The following is a 23,499-nucleotide window of genomic DNA, read 5'->3' as shown; positions in this document are numbered from 1 at the left end:
TTTGTAAAAGCTTTAATTGAAGTTTTAGCCCCTGGCATATAATATTGTATTCCCAGAAAGATCTGAGATTTCACAAGATCTTGGCAACATTTGGAAAACTGAAAAATTATGACGATTTGTAATATCAATAAATAAAATCTATCTGCAAAATAGGAGAAGCCACATTCTGAAACAACAAATGAAGGCAGAGAATCATTTTCACTGCAGAAGGTCAGAATAATTAGGTTTCATGTGGGTGAACTGAACAGATCACATTCTCTGTTCTGGAGCAGTTATTCTAACCTATGGGTTGTTAGATGTGATGCATGTTAAGGCTGATAGATCACAAACCTTCTTGGCATGCAGGGGGTAAAAAAAGGTCTCCTGTGATTCACTCCTTCAAGGATGGTATTCCTGTTACAGCTTCAACACAGACCTTAACTCTTTGTATACAAAATGATTTTTTTCCTATAAAAGCCTATCAATATTTTATCAGAAGAGTCTGGATTACTTAACATGTTTTAAAGGTTATAGGAATATTACTTGCTCTATTTGTAAGTCCCTATGAAATTGTAAGTACAGTATTTTAAGGCCATTAAAAGCTATTCCCTCCAAACTGATGACATTTTATGAACAATGGTTCTCTGAGGTCCCGTGTAGGTGTTTGGAGGAGAGTCAGCTCAAACTTCCGTCTTTCGACTTTCTCTCAATGGGTATATTGGACCTAGAAAGGCTTCCTTAAAACTCAGTTAACTCTGCCCTTGCTGTCCTAACAGGACATGCTGACCATTGTGTTAGACTGGATGGGCAGAGAAGAGAGAATTAAAAGGTTTTTTTCTCTTATTTCTACAGCTATTCAAACAAAATAATGGAGGTGGGAGAGATGGTAAAATTGAAAAAGTACAGTGGGAACAAGACAGAAAATAAGTTCGTCCAAACCTTCCAAAAGGCCAGAAAAAAGGCTGCAGTTTGAAATATTATAGATCAAAATATTTTATGCAAGAAACAGACTTCAACAGGCTGTTGAAACTTCAACAGGCTATCCAAACTAAACAGGCTGTAGTTAGTGCAGAGATGCCCAAGCTAGCTTTAAGTGAGCTAACCTGGATACTGGAAGCAGGTTTGTTATAGCACAACAGATATTTGACTGGGCTAATTTACCCTGCTTCTTGGGTGTGGAACGAGAAAAACTGCTTTTGATACCCAAGCTAGCTAGTTTCTCCTTCTCTCCTACACTATACTGCAATGTGCAGAATGCATTGTAAGAAAGAAATCTAGTTTTCATTTCTTCAGAATTCTACAATAGTTTGCCAGTAGAAAACTTCCGTCTAGAAATATATCTAGAAATGTAGAACTTCTATCTAGAAATGTATCTTACACTTGGTGTTTTATCCCCCATGATAAATAACGTGTTTATAAAAAAATAGAATGTTATTATCTTTCTCCTAGCACACTGGACTACCATATCCACAACCAATCCTCCTTTATCACATTTTATACAAAAAGGCACCACGCAACCACATGCTTGATTTTGCATAATATTTTGGCATCATAGTTGGTTAAATAGTTTTAAATTCAGGAAGTCAGAAGAAAGACAAACAAACTTTTAAACTCTGTCTGTTTAACTCTGGCAGGCAGTGGCTTAGTACATTATTAACTTTGGTGATTTCTCTTCTTATTGATTACTATCTCAATATTGTAGTCTGTCTGGCATATTTCTGAGATGAGGCCTTCCCCCACTTCTAGGTCTAGCAAGCAAGCACAAACACACACCATCTAGAACTTGCCTGGAGATCAGCCACCAGATTTAATTATGAAAAAAATGAGTTTGGGCAAATGTTGATTGTTCTAAACTTTACACACAGTGAATCCACTTGAACTGATATCACATAAAAATTCATGACCACATTCTGAACTAAACTTAAAAAGAAGTGAATGGGAGTACTGCCTGTTCCAGAAGTGTCCTAAAAGATCAACACAAAGGCTTTGCTGACTCCAGTGGGCTTAGTCAGTCAGAAGATTTTACCCAGTAATTTATGTCTATAGCTCTTTACCTGGTAATAAGCATGCTAATCTCTAATTCAGCCTGCACTGACTTCAATGAGAGCTGGAAACACTCAGCACCTACCAGGATATAGCCCACTCCTATGGTCTTTTAGGAAGCTAAAAACTGGAGAACTATTTCAGGAAGTATTCCTTTTAATAAGCAGAATCAGCAAGCTTACTTTATTCCTTTTTTACCCCCAACACTTCTGAGCAAGTCCTTAGTCATCTCTGGTTGGATATTACGAGACAAAGTTAACAAGAGTACTTCTTTATCTTAGTGTATGTATCATGTTTCCTTAGGCCCTCTAAATTAATAAGCACATAAAAAGAATACAGAGTTACTAAAATGCACGTAAGAGAAAAATGGGGATCAAAAGTCTTATGTGGTATAAAACTTTGTCATCATCTGAAATAAATTAATAAAAGTCTCCCTGTGCATATGGAACAGTTCTTAAAATGCAAGAAAGAAACTTGGCAAAGTGCTATAACATCTGTTTTCTCTTGTTCTGTGTAAGGTCACTGCTAAAAGATAGCAATTCAGAAACATGTGACCAGACATCACTCACAGCACTGAAGATCCTTGGACTGATGGAAAAGGGATTAAATAATTGTTTGCTTTCATACAGAAAACAATTCTCAAGTTTTCAGTTGGCCTATATCCAATCAATATCAGTCATCACCCCAGCTTTAATACTGTCTGTCCAGAAGTTTTAAACAAGAGACTTGAAACATCATTAGCAATTTTTACTTGCTATCTAGCATTCCAAAACAAACTGACTGTATCTTTAATTAGCTAGCTAAATATCTTAATTTATTTTCATAAAGCACAGCTGTAGTATAAATGAATAGAAACAGGAGCCATCTAAAAAGATATTTTTGAGCTAAAATAAATCACTGAAGTCAAGTTTGCAATTAGATTGTCATTTTAATCATATGCTTCTGGCATTTTCGCTCTTTTTCTAAGCTACAACAAGGGCACAAAATGTGTAGCCTCTATAGCTGGCCCATGTCTGGCCTTCACATTTCTTCAGTACAAAGCTGTACTTTGCCAAAAGTACAGGTCCCAGGATGGAAGCTCCATTTTGTTCTAAACAGGATGTAACACTGCAGACAGAAACATGTAATTTCTCTAGTGCTCTTTAGAAAGGAAGCAGTTGCTAACTGTTCCATTTTACTGCTGGAGCCCTGAAATGATGGTCATTCAGCAACTGAGCAGGCAAAGATTAGCTTGCCTTTAATTTAGTCTCTATATATTTATTTTTAATTAACTTACTTCTGAAATAATTTCCACTGGATGTTGTCTAAAGTACCTTCTAGATTTCTATTAAAGCTAACTGGAATTTGTTCATACAAATATAAGGACAATGGCTTAATTTAACTCAGCTAGTCCATTATGTTATGGGTTTCATTCTATTGCCTGCAGAAATGCCTAGAAAATGGGCAGATGAAAACTTTTTACATGAAAAAAATGGCTGTAAGAAAACAATCTACTAGAGCACAGCTGTGCAACTTCTAAGCCCCTGGACCCCAGGGGCCACATGCCCTGGAGGCTGCCCTAATGGGCACTGCATGGCATGAAGGCCATACCAGGTACACAGTGCAGATGCTTACCTCCCCCCGCTTCCCCCAACTGCTGTGACCTGGATGCACAAGTGTGAGCACTCCCTCCTACCCCTTGCACCATGTGGCCATGATCCCTCCTCCCCCTCCGGCACAGCCCCAGACTCACCCTGCCCCTGGGACAAAGGCAGGAAGCAGCAGCTGGAGGAGGGAATCTGGAGACACTGCAGCAGGAGCAACTGGGATTAGCAGGAGCAAGAGGGCCACAAATTAACCCCTTGAGGGCCTGCAGGCTGCCAGCTGGGACAGCCCTGTACTGGAGAATGGTCTTGTTTGCATATAACCTGTTCTAAGGCATTCAGGAGTCAATTATATCTTATAGTCCAGATGCAGAATAAAACAGACCACAGTATTCCTCACTATATTTTTACTACCCTAACTAATTAGATTTAGTGCACCAGTTACTATGGTAACCCACAATTATTTACTTCTCCCTGCAGGAATGTAAACTGACTTAATTCCCCAGAAGGCTGCCACAGTGGAAATCACTACAAAAACCAGTGCATTCTCAAAACACATAGAAGTTAGCCATTTCCCATAGTCATTCACTCAAAAACATGTTCTTCACTAGTGACACAGAGTGACTATATCCTACAACACTGTTTGACAGAGATAAAAAATAGTTAACCTTTAACTTCTTTTAGAGATGGTAACAGGTGCTACATACAGACTGTTTGTATTTGAACAGGTCTGTTCAAATACACGCAGGGACTATGCGGAGCACTGTAGGTTTTGTGTAATGGCTACAGTACTATCTTTCTCAAAAAGGTTTCAAAAAATAAAAATGACAACAAAAAGTAGGTTAAAATTTTAAGAAATGTTTTTGCAATCCTCCTAGCTTGAGAAGCATATACTACCACCAGCATGTGGCAAGTGCTTTACAGTTCTTTCTTCCTAAGTGTCAGTAAAAAAGATTACTGGCCAATATGCTTGTGTTTATTCCAACAGATTATTCTAGGACCAGACAAGGGCATAATAATGATTTGTTACATATATTGCCAAATTCTACTAGGTCAAAAGCCAATCAGAGGCATGGCAAGGCCAAGGCAAGGCCTGGCCATAATAAGCCCCTAAAAATGGCAGCAGGCCCAATGATCTGCCTGCAAAATCAGCTGGCTGCTTCCTTGCATTGGGTAGACCGCTAGTTATATGATACGTGAGAAAATATGATACATCTTAAACCACTTTCAATCTGGACTGAAGCCATATCTGGGGCAAAGAGGTGAGTAAAACTGGACAGAGAGAGAGAATGTTGCTCAGGATAGTGAGCCCACACTTCCAAACTACAGTGCCAGGGGTTTTTGATCAGCTATCTTTTGGATTTAAAGTGTTCAGGCCCCACTGCTTTTGCACTTTCTCTGAAGAACACTCAGGACCTTAGTTGCAGAACGTCTCAAAATGTCTAGGTACCATTGCTAACCCATTCAACATACATGTATGTACGGACACATGGACACTCACAAACACACACACATACACACACACACACACACACAACCCTTGCTCTGAACAGCTTGCCACCTAGGAATTAAAGCTCTCTTGTACAAAACTCACCCTGCATTAAAAATGCTATTGACTTCTGAGGAAAAATAACTGTGATGCAAACTCAGTTAAAAATCGTAACACTGAAACGGAAACAATTTTTCCAGTTATATTTTATTGCATTTACAGTACAGTATGAATTACTGCAGGATGTAAGAATACAAAAATCAGTCCTTCAATAACATCCCAGTTTATGCATTTCATAGTTATGTATCTTAAAATTATGGAGCTCTAAACCCACTCTACTAGGATTCAACTTACAGTTCTAGGGAATCTGAATGTTTTAAACCTAGTACTCAGACCTATAAGCCTTTCCACACTGGCATATAAAATGTGATTTGTTAATTTCATGATGACATTTTAAACATTTCCACAAAACTCCCTTTTAAATAATATCATACAGCCTTGGGAAGAGTCCATGTATGCCAAAACCTGGTTTACCTCCATGTGTCTCTGAACATTACAGCATTCAAGCAAGACAAGAGGCATGCTAACATGGTAAAAAGGCATCTTTATACATGGTCAGTTTATAGTAACAGAACATTGCTAAACAAACCTGAGACAACTGATCGTCAATCTATGAGAATGGAGACATTGCTAAGTGCATCTTTGATAAAAGGACAACTGCTTCTATGAAAATTTTGTGCAGAGCCTTGAAAGAATACAACAGCCTTTTAGGACTATTAAGATATATTCTACTAATCTGATTTAGGGAACCAGGGCAGAGCACAACCACTAATTTGAAATTTTAAAGAAGAGAACTTTATACTTTTAGGGTTTTTTTCCTTTTTAATTTACATGTCTCTGTAGATACTCTAAAAGCATCCCACATGTTCCAAAAAGAAATTTAAATCAATTAAAAATGAGGTACTTCCCCATAGTCATTTAATTAATCCATTAAGACAAACAATACCATCTGTACCAATGGTATGCCTTCCTATAAATATCCAGTTTTCCCCTCTTCACCTCAGGTAAGCCTCAGGTAAGATACTGCCTTTGTGTTATGCCCTGAAGTTCTTCAGACTCAAGTTCTGTCAGATTACATGAGGAAGTTGAGTGTCCCCCACTCAAACGTATTTGCTGGTAAAACCTGGAAGTGGCTGGCTTGAGCACTAATGGCTGATTTTTCACACTATAATACTATACTAAGTGTGCCACTTATAATACAACCAATAGGAAAGAAGTGATCTCTATGCCATCCAAAGCCCAAAACATTTACAGCTTTAAACATCAAAACAATAAACACATCACATTAAATTACACTCAGAAACAGAGTGGCCAAACAAACAAGCTCACCACAGGCTCATCTCAAACTTTCCCAACAGCCCAATATATTAATTGAAGTAGAGGGACAAGAAGGGGAATCCTACAGGAACAAGAATTAGGACTGATGAGCAATTCCCAATATTACCCACAGGAATCTTTCAGAAAAAACCGAACAAAGCCACTGGAGTCCACAGACATGCCAACAATAATTTCTGGCATCTTTATAAATACCTCTGACAGATGTAGAAGAATCAACATTGATGTTTGATGTCTATCCATTGCTAGGACACACCCACAAACAAAAGCAGACACTACTGAAGCTGTCTCACCACAAACTTCCTAATATTGTTCTCTAAATTCAGAATTTTGAAACAGGGATAATTGAATATGTCAGAACCAACAGATGGTTTCTTAAGCAATGGTTTAACACACTGCTGCCCAACTTCTCAGCAGCTGAGGGCTGCAATCTGTTACAGATGCTTTGGAGGACAGTATTAGGATTCAACATGACCTTGATGAACTGGAAAAAATGGTCTGACATTAATAAAAAGAAAGCCAATAAGGACAATTGCAAAGTCCTGCACTTAGGCTGGAATAACTGCATGAACAAATACAGACTGGAGAATAACTGGCTAGCTTGCAGTATTCCAGAAAAGGACCTGGGGTTTATAGTGAGCTGAATATGAGCCAACAGTTTGCTCTTCATGGAAACAAGGCCAATAGCTTACTGGGTGGTATTAACAGGACTGTCACTTGTAAGTCAAGGGCAGCGATTCTTTTAGTCTATTCAGTACTGATGCGGTCCCACCCAGAGTAGTGTCAGTTTTGGGCACTGAATTTCTAGAAAGATGTGGACAAGCTGGAAAGAGTTTTCAAGTACCTGAAGGGTGGTTATAAAGAGGGTGGTGAGAAACTATTCTTTACTGATGCAGCAGACAGGATAAGGAATAAATTGCCTTAAACTGCTGCAAGAACCTTGTAACTATGACAGTGAGTAAGAACTGGAACTAAATATCTAGAGCAGGGGCAGGCAATTATTTCGGGTGGAGGGCCGCTTACGGAGTTTTGACAAGCTGTTGAGGGCCGCTGGGTAGCCCTGCCCCTTAACAGGTGCCCCACCCCCCGGTCACCATCTTGTGACTGGAAGTTCCGACCCATAACCCCTGACCTTTGCCACCTGAAGTCCCTCCCCTTGTCCCTGGAAATACTTTTTTCAGCAAGGTGTTTACCATCTTGGAACCAGAAAAATACCAAATGATAGTCTAAAAATCAAACATCTAAAAGATTCTTTAATTTGATTTCAAAAAATATTTTTGTCCTGATTTACATGTGTTTGTGTAGTGTACATAGAAGTGATTGTATATAATAGCCTAAAATGAAGTTTTTCTAACTCTCATATATTGTGGGGGGGGGGTGGGTGGGTGGGTATAGGTTAGTAGGGGACTGTGGGTATGTGTGTGGATATGTGGGGTGTGGGTGGGTATCAGGTCTGTGGGGGGGCTGTGTGTGGTGGAAGGGTGTCTGGGGGGTGTGGGGGTCTGCGTGTATGGCAGTGCGAGGGGGTGTGTGGGTGCATGTGTATGGTGGGGTGTGCATGTGGGACTACCCTACGAATACACACACACACAAACACACCCCCTCCAGGTTCCTGGCGCAGGCCTGTGTTCCTGCGGTCCGGCAATGCAGCCAGGAACCACATGGTGCTGAGCAGTGCAAGAGCAGGAAGGCAGGGAAATGGCTTGAGGCAGGGCTTTCCTGGCTTGAGGCAGGGCGAATCAGGGCAACCACCCCAAGCCTCATGCTTTGGAGGGCCCTGCAGAGCCGGGTGGAAAAGCCACATCTGATGTTTAGCCCGTCCTCCTGCCCGGCAGGTTGGATGTCTCATTGTTTGTTCCAGCTGGAAGTTCTGGCCTCCACCCCTCCCGCCACATCTGGGGTGCCGGGGCTTTCACTCCCTGGCTTAAGTACGCCATGGAATAGGAAGGGGGGACCCCATGCAGGCTGCTTTGCCCTACGCCCCGCATTCTGCTGGGACAGTCTCTGGCTGGGGGTGGGGCGGGGCTGGGCTGCTGCATTCTCCTGCCAGCTCTGGGGGATCCTACTGCTCCTGGCTCCTGTAATCTTTGAAAGGCAGCCAAGAGCAGATAAATATTAATTTTCTAAAATTTTTAGGGGCTCTGCGGACAAGATAGAACGTCCTGGTGGGCTGGATCTGGCCTCTAGGCCATATTTTGCCTACCCCAATTTAGAGAATTTCTATCTTTGGAAGTTTTTAAGAGCAGGTTAGATGTATACTTCTTTAGAATGGTTTTGGTGGGGATGGTCCTCACTTGAGCAAGGGGTTGGACTAGATGACCCCTTAAAAAAAAGGGTCCAGAAGGGGCCTTATGATATTATCTGTTGTAAGTCATCCACATACTACAGTAACTCATAAAAGCAGAGAGAAGGTGTTTAGGAACCACAACACTGACAGCAGGTAAGGTAACATGAGACTTTACTACTGACAGGTCAATATACTGACCAGTACTCATCTGCAAGGTCATTTGAAGCTGAATTTCTTGTATCAGTCATAAAGGGGGACCATTAGAATATTATAAGAAAGATGAACCCCAATTTTTTTAAATGGTACCCAGGCTGTAAGTTATGTCATGAGCAAACTGGTCAGCACATTTTAATTGTAAGAAAAGCATTTTTAAAGGAGAAGAAGGTAATGTACCACACACAGACATAAACACGCGTGTGTACATATGCGCACACACAAAAATGTTTATATAATTTCTTTTATGTAAAGTGACTATTCTGCAAATCCTGAACAAAATCATATGGAAGTAAATGGCAACTTTGCCTCACTTTCTGGAACTTACTTTGAGACCCCTTTCTGGGGCCTGATTTTAGTGTTTAGTCCCCTCAGAAAGAGTGAGTTCTTTTAGGTGTCTCAGGTGAGGTGCATAAAAATCAAAGCATTCAGACTCACTAGTCACTTTCAAAAAATCTTTGCCTTTATTTGTTGAAAATAAATTTAAAACCTACTCCCATGGTAAGAACTCATTTACCAGTCCAAAGCTGACTTATACAGAGATATGAGTACCTGGGAAAAAATGTTGCTTAAGTTTGACAATTGACCTATGAACAGTTCAAACATTAAAAAAAATGTATTAATGACTCATATTTTAAATTAGTGCTCACATAAAGGAACATTCAATAGCATCTAACTGCTATGCAAACTTTCTCCTGTTTACAACCAGGTAGCGCAGATGAAGGGATTGGGGAAAATGTGCTTAAGGAAATGTCAAAGCCAAGGAACCAGCTGAACTGGGCTAGGTTAGTGAGTTCTTCATAACCACAGAGGATTTGCACAAGTTCTTTTCTGTTCTACCCTCTCCATTTGCTCATGATATTTCTACCCAGTGCCTGGAAAGGTATAGAGGGTCCTGGATAAATTAGATACATACATGTTTAAAAAATGATGGCCCTAGAATTTACAACAGTGGTCTTTCGAGAAGTTATCTGTCAGAAGATATTGTATTTTTTTTCTTTAAATCAAGTTTTAACTACTTTATTACTAACCTGTATCTTTTTTTTTAAAAAAAGGACCTTCATTAAATGCCCAGAAACCCCCATTTCTCCAACACATGATAAACCAAGAAAGAAGTCTTGTAACTCCCAGTATGTACGTATGTTTGTATGTGCGTGCCTGTAATGGAATATGCATTAAGTATTAAACATATGGTTTCCATTTTGTTGCTCTGGAACCCATCCAAAGACATTTTACATTGTTAGTTTAACTGTTCTCCTCAGCTGAGAAACTGTGGAAAAATATCTCATCAGAAAAAAATCTGTACCTAATAGATGGCTCCTAAGGATTGCTAGATCTGTTGTAGACTAAAATAGATCCAAAAAAGCCCCATCAAAATTATTATTTAATACCTTGAATATTTCTGTCTAACTAGAATTCAGTTTTCAAACTCAGAAGGATTAGCTTTAAGAAATACAGGAGACCCTTACCATTAGCAGGCGATATGTTCCGGAGATCCCGGTGAATACTGATGGGGCTCCCCGTCAGACTGACAGGGCTGCCTGTCAGGCCCCACAGCCACCCCCTGCTCCCTCACAGCACCTGAGGACCGACCCCTTCCCCCCGAGCACTGCTACGGTTGCTCCAAGCACCGTTGCTGCCTTCCTCCCCCTCCCCGTCCCCGGGGCTCCCCCGCAATGCCTGGGGACTGACCCCTTCATTCCAAGCACCGCTGAGACTGCCTCCGGGAGAAGATGATGCCACTGCCACCTCCCCTCCACGTCCCCGGTGCTCACTCTCCGCCCACCTCCCGGCTCTGCCCTCCCCCACGAATACTGGAACCCAGATTTTGTCAACAGTGAGGGTTTCCTGTACTACAGATCATATGCACACATTTTGCAAAAATATTTTCTTTATGTAATATATTTGTGGTGGTATGGCAAAATGATTAATACATTACCTCTCTGATTTTAGTTTTCTGGGGTAACAAAATTCACCCTCTATTGATAGACCTTTACTCCAAAAGTCATGAACTTGATGTACATGCAGATATGATCACAGGTAGAGATTAGAGCTCAAAGAAAGGTAATTCTGTGTCATTGAATTAACATTCCTCTCTGTGCAAAAGGGAATGAAGCCCTGGAGCTGCCCCTAAGCCATGGAAGACACTGGAAGCACTGGAACAGTCCACCTGGCAGGCTGCTACAGGGCCCCAAGCAGCCCACCAAGCAGACAGGCTGGCAGGAAATACAGAGCCCTGCATGAGTTCTCCTGAAATGATGTAGAGGTGGATCAGCATCCACAGAATGTCTTGGGTTTGCCAAACTGGCAAATTTTGAAAAGCTCTAGCAGATCCCCTGGCATGGAAACACCTTAATAAATACTTTGGCTGAGACTTTTAAAATTCTACAGACCAGGAGTCGGCAATGTTTTTTGGCAGGGGGCCACAATGATCCAATTCAGATTCAATGTGGGCAAAAACAAGGATCTAATCATCATGGATCCAGGTTTTCTGTTTGCATGGAAAAAATGCAGAAAAACATGAATTTCTCTTTTTAAGGAGAAAAACACAGGTTTTCTCCTTTAAAGGAGAAAAATGCAGGGAAACAACAGGTTTCTCCTTGCAGGCTGACAGAGTTCCAGCCTGCAAAGGGCTGGAGGAGCAGGAGGAGGGTGATCAGGCAGGGGGACTCCAGGTTTATGTGCTTGCATACCCATGCATGTGGCAGCCATGCAGCATGAAGCTCCTGCAGCTCCCTGCAGGTAAGTCTGAGGGGGCGGGGAGGGACTGAGGCTCCCATAGTGGGGGAGGGAGGGAACTGGGCAGGGCTCGGGGGTGCTGTCCAGCTGGGTCATTGTGTGGAGCTTGGAGTCCAGGACTGCGGAGGAGCATGTGGCTGCAGGGCCTGGCTGGGGAGCAGGATGTGGGTGGCTTGTCCAAGCGGTTACAGGGGCCTGGCTCCCCATCACCGTGTGTACTCCCAGGGGTGATCTGGGGGGTTTGTGTCCCCCAGATATGTGCGCCAGGTGGGGGCAGCTGCAGACTGGCCACTGAGGGCTTGAGGCTCCCTGCTCTGCTGCTCTCCCCCGGGGCCTTTGCAGCCCAGTGGGCAGGACCTAGTGTGGCAGAGCAGAGTGGGGAGGCTCAGTACCACTGCGAGGTGCCCAGTACCACATGACAAGGTGCCCTGTGCTTGCCCAGCAGCAGCAGGGGACATAACTCTGCACCACTACTCCTGCTGCTTCTGGGTGGGGAGGGGGCGCCTCACCATGGTGGTGCAGTGCTCATGACAGTGGCACTGAGCCTCCCTGCCCCACTCTGCTCTCCTGTGCTGGGTCTTGCCCACTGGGCAGCAGAGGCCACCAGGGGGAGGGGAGCAGGACGGAGTCCCAAGCCCACAGTGAGCAGTCTGCTTTCCCCCGCCCCAATGGGCTCCACTCCAGCCAAGACACCTGTGGGAGAAGGGGGAGCTAGGCTCTGTGCTTCACTCCAGCTGCAGTACCTGCCACCTCCCATGGGCAGCAGCTGGGGCTCAAGTGCTGCTGGCTGGGAAGAGGGCTGCAGATCTGGGTCCCTGGCCCTATACCCATGGCAGCTGGGAGCCCGCTCTGGCAGGACTGGGGGGGGCAGAGAGCTGCAGGTCATGAATGAGGGGCAGCAGGGGTGTGGGGGCTATGGGTTGGGGAGTGTGGGGCACTGACAGGGCCAGAGGGCTGTGGGTTTAGAGTGAGGGACATGTGGGGGGTAGGGTATGTCTTACCATGGTGGTGTGGGGCTCCCTGCCCCACTCAATTTATTTAATTATAGTGATTGATTCTAAATTGCTTTAAAATTGTAAATATATCTATAAAACATTGTGTTCAACTGATACCTACACACACTCTCTCTCTCTCTCTCTCTATATATATATGTGTGCGTGTGTATCAGTTGAACACAATGTTTTTATTTCTATCTATCTATCTATCTATCTATCTATCTATCTATCTATCTATCTATCTATCTATCTATCTAATGATGTTTCATTTTAGTTATGGAAGAAAGTGGATTTGGGGATTTTTAATTAGAAAATTTGTGTGTGGAGGGTGTTATCAGAGAATTAGTGATTTTTAGACTGAGAAAACCAGGATCCCTGCTGATCACCTCTACCTGCTGCCTGACTGGTGTAATGTGGGCAGAAAGAAGCCCCTTGCTTCTGAAGCCAGTTATACAGATTGGATCCAAAAGCTTCACGGGCCATAGGTTGTCAACCCCTGCTATAGACTTTCTAAGATCTATGGTCACCAAACTCTCATAAGCCCCTCAGAAAATTTCAAATTTCAGTTTTAATTCAGTTAAGATAAAATATGGAACAAACACTGAGAAAGCAATTGTCCAGTTATATTCCAGTATGTATGACTGAAATGTCATCCCTGAAGTCGGAGAGTTGGTTAACTTCACAAAAAGTAGACAGGCAATCTGTAGTTGCCTTTCTTCACCCCTGGTTTTTTTTGATTGCCAAAACAGTTATTCTTTTGCACCAGCCTGAAAATTGTGGACTTAACTATGGCCATAAAGGGTGGATTTCTCCACTGGATTCAACTGGGACATACCTGTAACGACCACTTACAAATTCAGAGAGCAGAGAATATTAAACCCTGTTTACTCAGTGGGCCTCCATAGATAAAGCACACAATGATGGTGGGCTATAAACTACATCAGCTAGTAATTTGTCTTCAGTCACAATTCAAGATGTTGAATTTATTCTGTGAAGCCTTTTATACTTTGGATCCTGACTATTTTAAGATGTAAACTTCCCCTTGATTTAGCTAACTGCAAAACAATTTGGTTCACTGAGAGCAGGATGGAAATGCTAAAGGGTTCTCCTCTCTCCTTACATGGTTTCAACAGTGAAGTTGAGACACTCTACTTGGAAGTCCCTGTTTCTTAATGCTGAGGTTGAGGGGCTTGAAGGCTGTAGCCTGGGCAGTGGGCCTGCAACTTTGCTTATGGCCTGACAAAGTTTAAGTCTGTCCAGACTGCAAGATTATTTTTAACTTACCTTTGCCATCTGTGCTTGGACTCCAGTAGCCTTCAGAGCAGAAACGGCCTTCTGAGCAGCTGCTGGGCTGTCAAAATCTACAAAACCGTAACCTGAAATTTAAGGCATCTTTTACTGAGAAGCAAACAACCTCTTTATAATCATGCAGGTTGGACAGGGTACAGACCATGGTACTGTGTGTTATATACTGTTCTGTATACACATGTTGTACACTCTTGCCAGTAGCGGGGCTGTTCCATATTGTATTTATCTCCTGTTACTATCTGTTTTGCTTGAAAAGCATTCAGTTTAGCCCTTTTGCTTGTTCTATAAAGATGGTTTCCCCATTGTTCCCTGTCTAATCTCACTGGGACAAATCCCTGCAATATAAAAAATGGAGGATGAATACAAATTTTGCCTTGAAGAGAGGCTAATTTAATATAAGAAAGCTGAAGTTCTTTATTTTGAAATACTACAGAACAGTCCTACCAACATGTTTCCATCAGGAGCTGGAAGGACCCCTCCAGTGATAACAGAATTAATTAGATTCCAATAGAGTTGCATGGAAACTTATTATTGCCTGTATGAGAGTTACCTTACAGACTAAGAGTTTCAAAGGAGTTACATATTCTTGTCCTCCACTGAAAATGAATGGAATTAAGTAGCTTATTCCATTAGGGACCTTAGAAAATTAGCCATCACACAATAAACAGTCTTAAAATAACAGCACTTATTCAGCCCAATTTGGTAGCAACAAATAAAAATCCCAGGACAGAGAAAAATGGCCCTACCGTTTTAGGAAGTAAAGCTGTTCTCTCTTAGGATGTCTACACTTAAAATGGCAGTGTAGTTAAGAGCTAACCTAGCTGGCTTTAAACTAGCCAGTTTAGGTACTAGTTTTAGTCTACGGTTAACTTTTTAAAAACAGAACACATTAAGAAAACAGTACTGTGTAGTGTAACATTTAGTGTTGTTATTGTTTATTAAATTGTACTAAGAATTAGGATAAATTAGCCTATACTGAATTCCATGTTGCCAGGTAGCATTTCACTGGTACCAGAGCTAACTTGAAGGCCAAATTAGATGTTTCCACTATACTGTAGTTATAACCCTTGGTAAAACTGGTAAATCATTAAGTCATTCTGAGATATTGTCTTGCTGAAGCACCTTTCTTAAAGATAAGATGTAAACCCAAATCCATGACTGTGCGTTCATTAAAATCCTGTCACTTTTTGCACAAATGATTACTGTTGCCAATCTTTCATCTAAATTTCAGTGGGACAATTGTATTCTACCCACCTAAATTCCCACTACACTTCCAGTACAGAGCAGTCTTCTTGTCTCAGGTGTGGTGTATCATGGCTCTGGACTGCAGTGCTGCTTCTTCTATTCTAGTTGAAACATTTCACATGTATGTTTTAAAAGCCCTCTGCCCCTGTGGTGAGCTGAGGAGAGCCACTGAAAACCACAGCTTCCCCACCACTTGTTCCCACACAGCACACGCCAAAATCCAGAAATTAAGCAACAGAGCTGCATAATGTGGCCCTGAGCGCATTATTGAGAAGCATGCCCAAGACAAAGTCTGAGAAGGCACATACTCAGGATCACTAAACCAGCTCCCCTAATTTCCAGGTTTTGGCACATGCTGAGTGAAAGCAAGTGGGCAATGCATGCTTGATGGCACTGCTCCCAGCTCTCCAGGAAGGAAATGCAGACATACCCTAGGAGCCACACTAGGATGAAAGGTATTATGTAAGCATAAAATATTTATAAATGGGTCACTGTTGTGCTATGCAGATGTAGATAAAAACACTTCACCAACGACCCTTTCAAATACTAAAATATAAGGCCTAAAAACGCAATACAATGTGCCTTATGAATTCTGTTGGAAGAAAAACATGTACCAAGATACAGGAAGTAATACTGTTGTCAAATGTGACATTTTAAATCAAGTTACTTAAAATAATGTCATAAGCAACTTTCTATTGCAGTCCTTGCATGATCAGAGACATAAGAAGTGCCATTGACTTGATGTACCAGGATTCTGAGTAAAGGTATATTGATGAGGTGCTGCTGTCAAGTACATTCATAAACTGAAAGTAGAGAAAAAAAGATATTTTTCTCCATTTTTTCACCCTTTAATTTCACCAAAAGCTTTTATTATTTATAATGCTAACAGGTAAGGGGTTTACAGACAAGTACAATTTTTGACATGACAGCATTCTCTTATTTGATGAAGATCTTGTGTTTAGAACTGATTCGGCTCTACTGCACACCACCAAAACTAGAACTCGGTGAATGATGATGAACTCCTCACTCCTGCCTCAGACTGTCAACTTTGCACTCAGTCATGGGGTCAGTGTTAACACAGCTATGTCAGTGACTCCATTCTTCCCTTTGCATAGAAATGACCTCTTTATTCTCAGAAAGAATGCCTGAAATCTCCTTCTGGACCTCCACACACTATTCATGGTGTTGGGATATGACCTCATCATAATTATATTGGATGTGATAGGTCACTGAACTAAATTACTGTATCCAGCATAAATGAAAAAGTATATTATTTTTCCAGCTCTAATGATGTTACTGAAAATGAACCCATTCCCTACCCCTAATACATTCAACAGGCATAGAACAAAAACACAATTAGGGTCTTGGAACATGTAATTAAAGTGCTACTTAAAAATATTCTATTCTAATTAATAGAACTAATTTGCACAATATGTAATCTTTTCAGATACTTAGTACAGTCGAATGGTGTTTTGTAAGGCACTATAATCTTCCTAGGCAAGGAAAAAAAGCTGTTTTTTAACTACATTTTCCTTTTTAAAGCAGGGGCTAAATGCCAGCCAGTGCTGTGCATATTAACTTCACTGGAAGTTTTGGCACACTTCTCAGATATAGGTTATCTGCCAACTCCACTGGGGACAAATGTAACAAATACGCTGATGCTAGCCATCATTAAAATTTGATTAAGAATGAAATACTTAAAAAAAATAAGCCAATGCTAGGTTATTTTATAAAAAATATTTAATACACTTAAGCAAGTATAATTTAAAATAAACATACCTTTGCATTTGTTTGTTGTCTTATCCAAAATAGCTTTTGTGGATACAATTTTTCCATACCTAAAATTTTACATAAATAAAAAAGGAAGTTAAACTTGTCATATCCTGTTACAAGAGATTTAGTTCACATAGTTCTGTCAATATAGCATCTGTATACTTTTAACAGAAAAATTATTTAAAATATAAGTTTAAGCAACAAAATATAAAAATACATTGTAAAAAATAAGGATAGAGAAAAAAGCAACACTGAATTGCAATACTTATTTTAGTTAATGTACAAAATTTCCTCCCTATAGGGAAAAATGTATCATGAGTATTTAGATGAAAAATACTAGGTTAAAATTGAGCTTATAATATTTTTAACATTTTATTAATAGTACTTTTGTCCTATTTTCATTTGCAGGTCTCATAATACTTTACAAAAGTGGGCATAAATTATTATTCCTATGTTACATATAGGGTAGCTATAAGACAAAAAAACCTTGTCTAAACTGGGGGGGGAAAGTGTAATAAAAGAAACAACCCTATGATAGCTACTGTGTATTAAAATCCTGGTGCAGACAAGACAAGATGTTGTTCTAATGTGTTAACTGGCTGAGATGAGTTCTGGACTTCTATAGCAAAGATATATGGCAGCCAATACTTATGAGAAGCAGTCTATGCTAGGATTGTAAAAACATCTTAGCTGACACCTAAAAACAAAAAAAACCCAAACAAACAAAAAGCCAAACCACAACCCACAAATCGTTCTTTTTCCTTGCTTGACAAGCCTAAAAAGACAAAAGCTCCCTGCAAGGTGATGAGTAACTCATGAAAGGTATAAAGTTGGATAGATAGTTGAACATTTTCAGCCTGAATGGTTTTCTGACACAAAATTTACATTCGCTAAAACTTTCTGAAGGAACATTTCTATTTGCTGCATGAAATCACTCTCAGATCCGTAGATCTCCCATTCCTTGGTAGTCCAGGCTCCCAGGTCCTGTGCAGTCAGGACACCCAGTTAAATTATTTACTTCTAGAAACACAAAAACATTGTTTTCATAATTGTTCAAGTTTCTGATACAAGTCAATACAGAATTCAGCTCCATGAAAATTTTTTGCCTTCAGGGTATTTTTGTCCTGATTTAGGATAGCAATTTTCTAAAAACCTGACCTTTTCCATGGAGCTGAAATTCTATTTCATGGCCAGCTCCAGTGCTACATAGAATCATAGAAAGTTAGGGCTGGAAGGGACCTCAGGAGGTCATCTAGTCCAACCCCCTGCTCGAAGTAGGACCACCCCAACTAGATCATCCCAGCCAAGACTTTGTGCAGCCAGGTCTTAAAAACCTCCAAGGATGGAGATTCTACCACCTCTCTGGGTAAACTGTTCCAGTGTTTTACCACCCTTCTGGTGATAAAGTTTTTCCTAATATCTAACTTAAACTTCCCTCGCCACAACTTGAAACCATTGCTCCTTGTTCTGTCATCTGTCACCACTGAAAACAGCCTAGTTCCATTCATTACATAAGCACCCCTCAGGCAGTTGAAAGCTGTTATTAAATCTCTCCACAATCTTCTCTTCTCCAGACTAAATAAGCCCTGTTTCCTTAGCCTTTCCTTGTAAGTCACATCCCCCAGACCTCAAACCATTTTGTTGTCCTCCACTAAACTCTCTCCAATTTGTCCATGTCACAACCCAAAGTTGTGATTTTTTGTTTGTGTGTGTGCTTCGGCACTGCTAAATTATTTCCCGCCAATTTGTCACTTTCTTTGCACGGTAGAGTTCTCTGCTGCAAGAGAGAACTCTGGTGCAACGGGGGATTTCCCGCCAAATTACAGCTTCTTTGCAGTGTGCATCTCTTTTGCATCGTAGTGATACACGCTGTAAAGAAGTTCCCGCCATTTGTATTAGGGTCCACGCCATGTTACTGGCCGACTCCTAATTTAGGCACACGTGGTGGTTAGCGATTGGCTTGCTAGCTGTACATAAGGCTTGGGTAGTTTCCACCCAAGCTGGAGGAGGGAGGAGAGAGAGATATTCTGTGTGAAGATCTCCAAGCGCTGTGGACCCTCGCGGACCCGGCGCGCCTCCCCTAAGCAGGCAGAGAGAGGCAATAGAGCCGAGCCTACGGAGCTTTCGCTTCTCGCCTCTCCCCGTTGCCGAGCGCAATCCTAGACGTATCCCTTTCCTATAATTTCGGACCCCGCGGAGCCTAGCAAACTCTGGGGAAAACTTATCGGACCCGCGGAGCCTGAATAACTCCGGGGAAACTTTTCGAACCCAACTTAACCGGACCCGCGGAACCTAGCAAACTCCGTGGGAGCAATCGTTTTGTCAGAGTCCTCCAACGAGGGTTCAAGCAGGAGCTGTGCCTGGAAACTTATCCAGCCTACATCGATACCATCTTTGGGTGTAAGTAAACAATCTTTTCAGTCAACCGTTACACCTCCGTGACTAATTCTAACTCGCGTGCACAAAACCATCCTGCGGTTTCTTCCACCCCGCATGTCCGGGCTGACGGCCACAGCCTGCGTGCACCGGAGACGGGTCCGGTACGATCCCGGTTCGCCCCTGGCTTGCCCACGGCAGCCAGAATGGGATCGGAATCACTGCCGCGCATGGTGACGAGGGCGGGCTCGGGGCCCGGCCCACACAGTCCACATCTACCTTTTTTTCTGTATCATATGCAACTGTCTTTTACTCGAGACATTCAGTATGTCACAGATTCAGGTGCTCAGGCCCTGGTGTCACATAGCCAGTCACTGACAAAATCAAAACCAGAACGTGGGTCTCCAAAACTGAATGGAAACACAACTTCCCCTGCTTTCAAATTACTCTTAATGCATACATAATTGTTACACAAGAAAGACAAATATGGAGCATAGCTGACTCCACAGAGCAGAACAATATACAGCATTACATTAACATGAATAACTACATTTTTTGTGCTGGGGGATTCTTTTTGTAGTTCAAGAATGTAAGCAAATTGAAGAGAGTTAAAAATTCTTCACAACCAAAAAAAAAAGGAATTCAGGGAAGACAGCAATATAGTCAGCTTCACTGACTATCATGTAACCGCAACAGAGGCAATTTCTAGCTGCCAAAATACTGTGTGGAGCTCACTAAGCACTTGAGAACTATTCAGAGAGCATGACTAGGGCAATGGCTGAGATGACAGCAGCAACAGCGGTCTGAAGGTTATTTCAAAATATTTGAAGACGTGCATTTTTCCAATATACTGTGTACTGTAGAGCATGTTATAACTTCTCAAAGTGTTCAAACTGTTTCTTACTTACAGATGAAAGATGCACAAAATACACTTTGTGAAAACATTGAATCCTTTTTGTAATTTAAGTTCTTGTCTGTTAAAATAATCCTCTATTCCTTCAACAAGTTCTAGCATCACAGAGCTGTGAATATTGGCAACTACAAATTATGAGTGTAACTGCAACTGGAAGTATTTTTTGGGTAACATTTCCTTGAATGAGAAAGGGATCTGTGGAAAACTTTATATTTAAGATATTGCATAAAAGTTGCAATGTACAAATTAAAGCATCTGAAAGACAAATCTAGTTTAACACCCTAAATATATGCATCTTTTCTAATATACTGTGCACTCTAGAGCCTGCCAATTAGTTATTACAAAGAAAAGTATGACTTGAAGGTGCCTCCTGGACCACTTAATCCAAATCCTGCACTTGCAGGCAATTTTTAACCAATGAAATACTGCAAATCACCAGTTCAAATCCCAAGGAAAGATACCTGAAACACCAAGAACACCCTATAATTTGCTACAGGTAAGAGCTGGGGAGATAAGGGAATTACACTGCAACCACAAGCCTATAGCTACCTAGTATATGCTCAGACAGTCCTACTAGGAAAAAGACCTTATCATGAAGTGGAGACTCAGGGAGTTACAACTCAAGGAGTTTCAGTAGATTTCTTTCATAAGAGACAGAGATTATGTTGGATACACATACAGAAAAGGTCATAAATGTAGAGATCCCTGGGCATCCACCTGAGGCAAGCACCACTGGTCCTTGGCCTCCAGCCCTATTGCTTGCACCTTAGCCTCTTATAAGTTAGATAGCATGACTCCCACAAACAACTAGCTGCCTTTGAAATCTACTAAGAGGTGTCAGTAACATGAAGCTGTGAAAGTTACTCTATCCCTGTAATCAATTCTGTTTCTCCCATGGGCACCCTCCACATTGGTACTCTGCAGTTCACTGCAGTTTTGATGGGTTCACCAGGTTACAACATACCTTATTCCCATAGTGCTGCCAAAGTTAAAAGTCAAGGGGTGCCTCAAAGGTAAAAGTTAAGAGGCACCCTTCTGGATCACAGTAAAGCCCAAGGATCCCATGTACATTTCCCAACTAGCAGTTCAAAATGGTACAACTCCAAGTATTTGGGTTTTATTTCCTTACAATCTGGCACATTGCTCGTTTGCCAAAAGGACTAAATCCCTGGTAGTCTCCATGCTCAGGAACTCCACAAAACTTATTACCTCTCAAGATTCTGGCAAGCTGAGCCATCTTGGACACAGCCTGCAGAGCCGCTCCTTGCTTTGGTTCCACAGACCTGTTGCACGCTCAGTGGGTCTCTCCCTGCCAAGAACTGGGCTTTCCCTCTGCAGATCTGCCAGCTCACTGCCCTTACATTTAGGTCTTTTTTTTTTTTTTAAAGCAGATTTAAACTTGGGTCCGAGGAAAATAGGTCTGTTAAACTGGATGATAACAGGCAGCAGGTATTTCCCACTGACTAGCTCCCCAACGGTTTCCTTCATGCCAGTGGTTCTCAACCCTTTTAGAGAGTCAAGGTCCCCCTCAGACTCAAGGCAACCCTCAGAAATGCCAACACTTAGTTTTCATTCAGTTCTTGACTATGGAAAAATAGTAGAACAATTTTTCCGTTGCAAACATCTCAGAAAGACTACAGCAGGGCAGAATGTGTCTGACACTACAGATTCCTATTTGAAATCTCTGGGTTTATCTTGTTAATCACACCTAAAAACTCTAATATTGCACAGGTAGGCAAGGTTCTTTGGGAAGATGTGGTATCTTTTATTAGACCAACTAAATAGTTGGGAAAAATTGTTTTCAAGATTTCGGGCACGCTCTTCCTCTGGCATTGGGAGACTGCTGCTGGTCTCAGGTCTCCAAGGTAGAAAAGACTACCTTTATTTTTCTACCACAGAGACCTCAGACCAGCAGCAGAGTCTCCCAATGCCTGAGGAAGGGTGTTTGTGCCTGAAAGCTTACGAAGAACTTTCCCCAGCTATTTAGTTGGTCTAATAAAAGATATCACATCTACCCAAAGAACCCTGTCTGCCTATGTCCTTAGACTAACACGGCTACAACCAACACCCTGCAATATTGCACAGGACCCTTAAAAGGATATCAAGGCACCCTGGTGAGAATCACTGCTGTACACTCTTAACATGCTCTCTGGCGGTACCTTACCTCTGGTTCCCCTCCTTGCAATCTCCTTGATTTAACTAAGTTCAATTCAATTCAATTCAATTCAATTCATTAAGGATTCTGGCTGAAATCTATGCTCCTGAAAACAACATAACACAGATATACAACTATAATATAAATTTAAACAAAAATAACAGAAATTCAAATATAACAATAAAAAGGGCCAACCATTATAAAAGCATCATGCTTACTCCTAGAATTAACATAATCAAGTACAAGTATGGTGATAAATCAGATCATGAATCTATAAAAATGTTGTGCATAGGTCCACAATAAGAGTAAAAAACAAATATAGCGATAAAGTTTATCAGTCAATCAACAGTAAAGAATGTTTAGCTTTGATCACTTCAGCCTTGTAAGCAAAAATTGTAAGATGGTTTACTAAATATGGATCTACTTGCTGGAGGAGCCATATTAATCTCCCTCTATTTGAGAAATATGTCAATATCTGCAAGAACGGTGATAAATACTTTCTCCTTATGTCATTATGTAAAGGACATTCTAAGACATAATGAATAGTGTCTTCCAAAACTCCTAGACAGGCTGGGCAACACCTTTTAGCCTCGGAATGGAAAGTCTACATCCAGCCAAAACAGCTGTGGGCATCTGTTCGGTCCTGAGTCTAGTCAAAGAGGTTTGCTATTTATTGTTGAGATCCAGCTGTAAATACCTTTCTCCCCACACAATCTAATTTCCAAAGACTATATAGAAGGGCAAAGCAAGTAGCCCTGGCCACTGCAAAATCATTCTGCCTGGAAATATCTTGGATCTTGGGAAAACCCGGACCTTTTTTAAGGAGGAGAAGTCTTTCATGGTCTTTGACATGATTTAACTCAAAGCAATCGGACACAATAATATCACACCAGTAAACTGGGGTACACAGAGCAGTTCTACAATATAATACAGATGTCTCCTCTTTTTTAACACCCTAACACTTGCCAAACTACCAAGATAAAACCTTAGTCACAGACAGATTTCT

The 23,499-nt window shown here is 41.4% G+C and overlaps 1 protein-coding gene across 3 annotated transcripts in view; it reads right to left on the bottom strand.

Annotated features, from left to right (window-relative positions):
- The window catches only part of RBMS1 (RNA binding motif single stranded interacting protein 1), a 213,718-nt gene that overhangs the window by 44,670 nt on the left and 145,549 nt on the right, over positions 1-23,499 (bottom strand). For all 3 annotated transcript variants that reach the window (XM_014599471.3, XM_019480351.2, XM_019480352.2), the window contains exons 3-4: positions 17,056-17,114; positions 14,008-14,099 (exon numbers count right to left, since the gene is read on the bottom strand). In XM_014599471.3, coding sequence (XP_014454957.1) covers positions 14,008-14,099; positions 17,056-17,114 — 151 coding nt within the window. The remainder of the gene's footprint in view (positions 1-14,007; positions 14,100-17,055; positions 17,115-23,499) is intronic.

The sequence above is a fragment of the Alligator mississippiensis genome, chromosome 4 (assembly GCF_030867095.1).
Source record: "Alligator mississippiensis isolate rAllMis1 chromosome 4, rAllMis1, whole genome shotgun sequence".
NCBI lineage: Eukaryota > Metazoa > Chordata > Crocodylia > Alligatoridae > Alligator > Alligator mississippiensis.
This window is presented reverse-complemented; position numbering and strand designations above follow the sequence as displayed.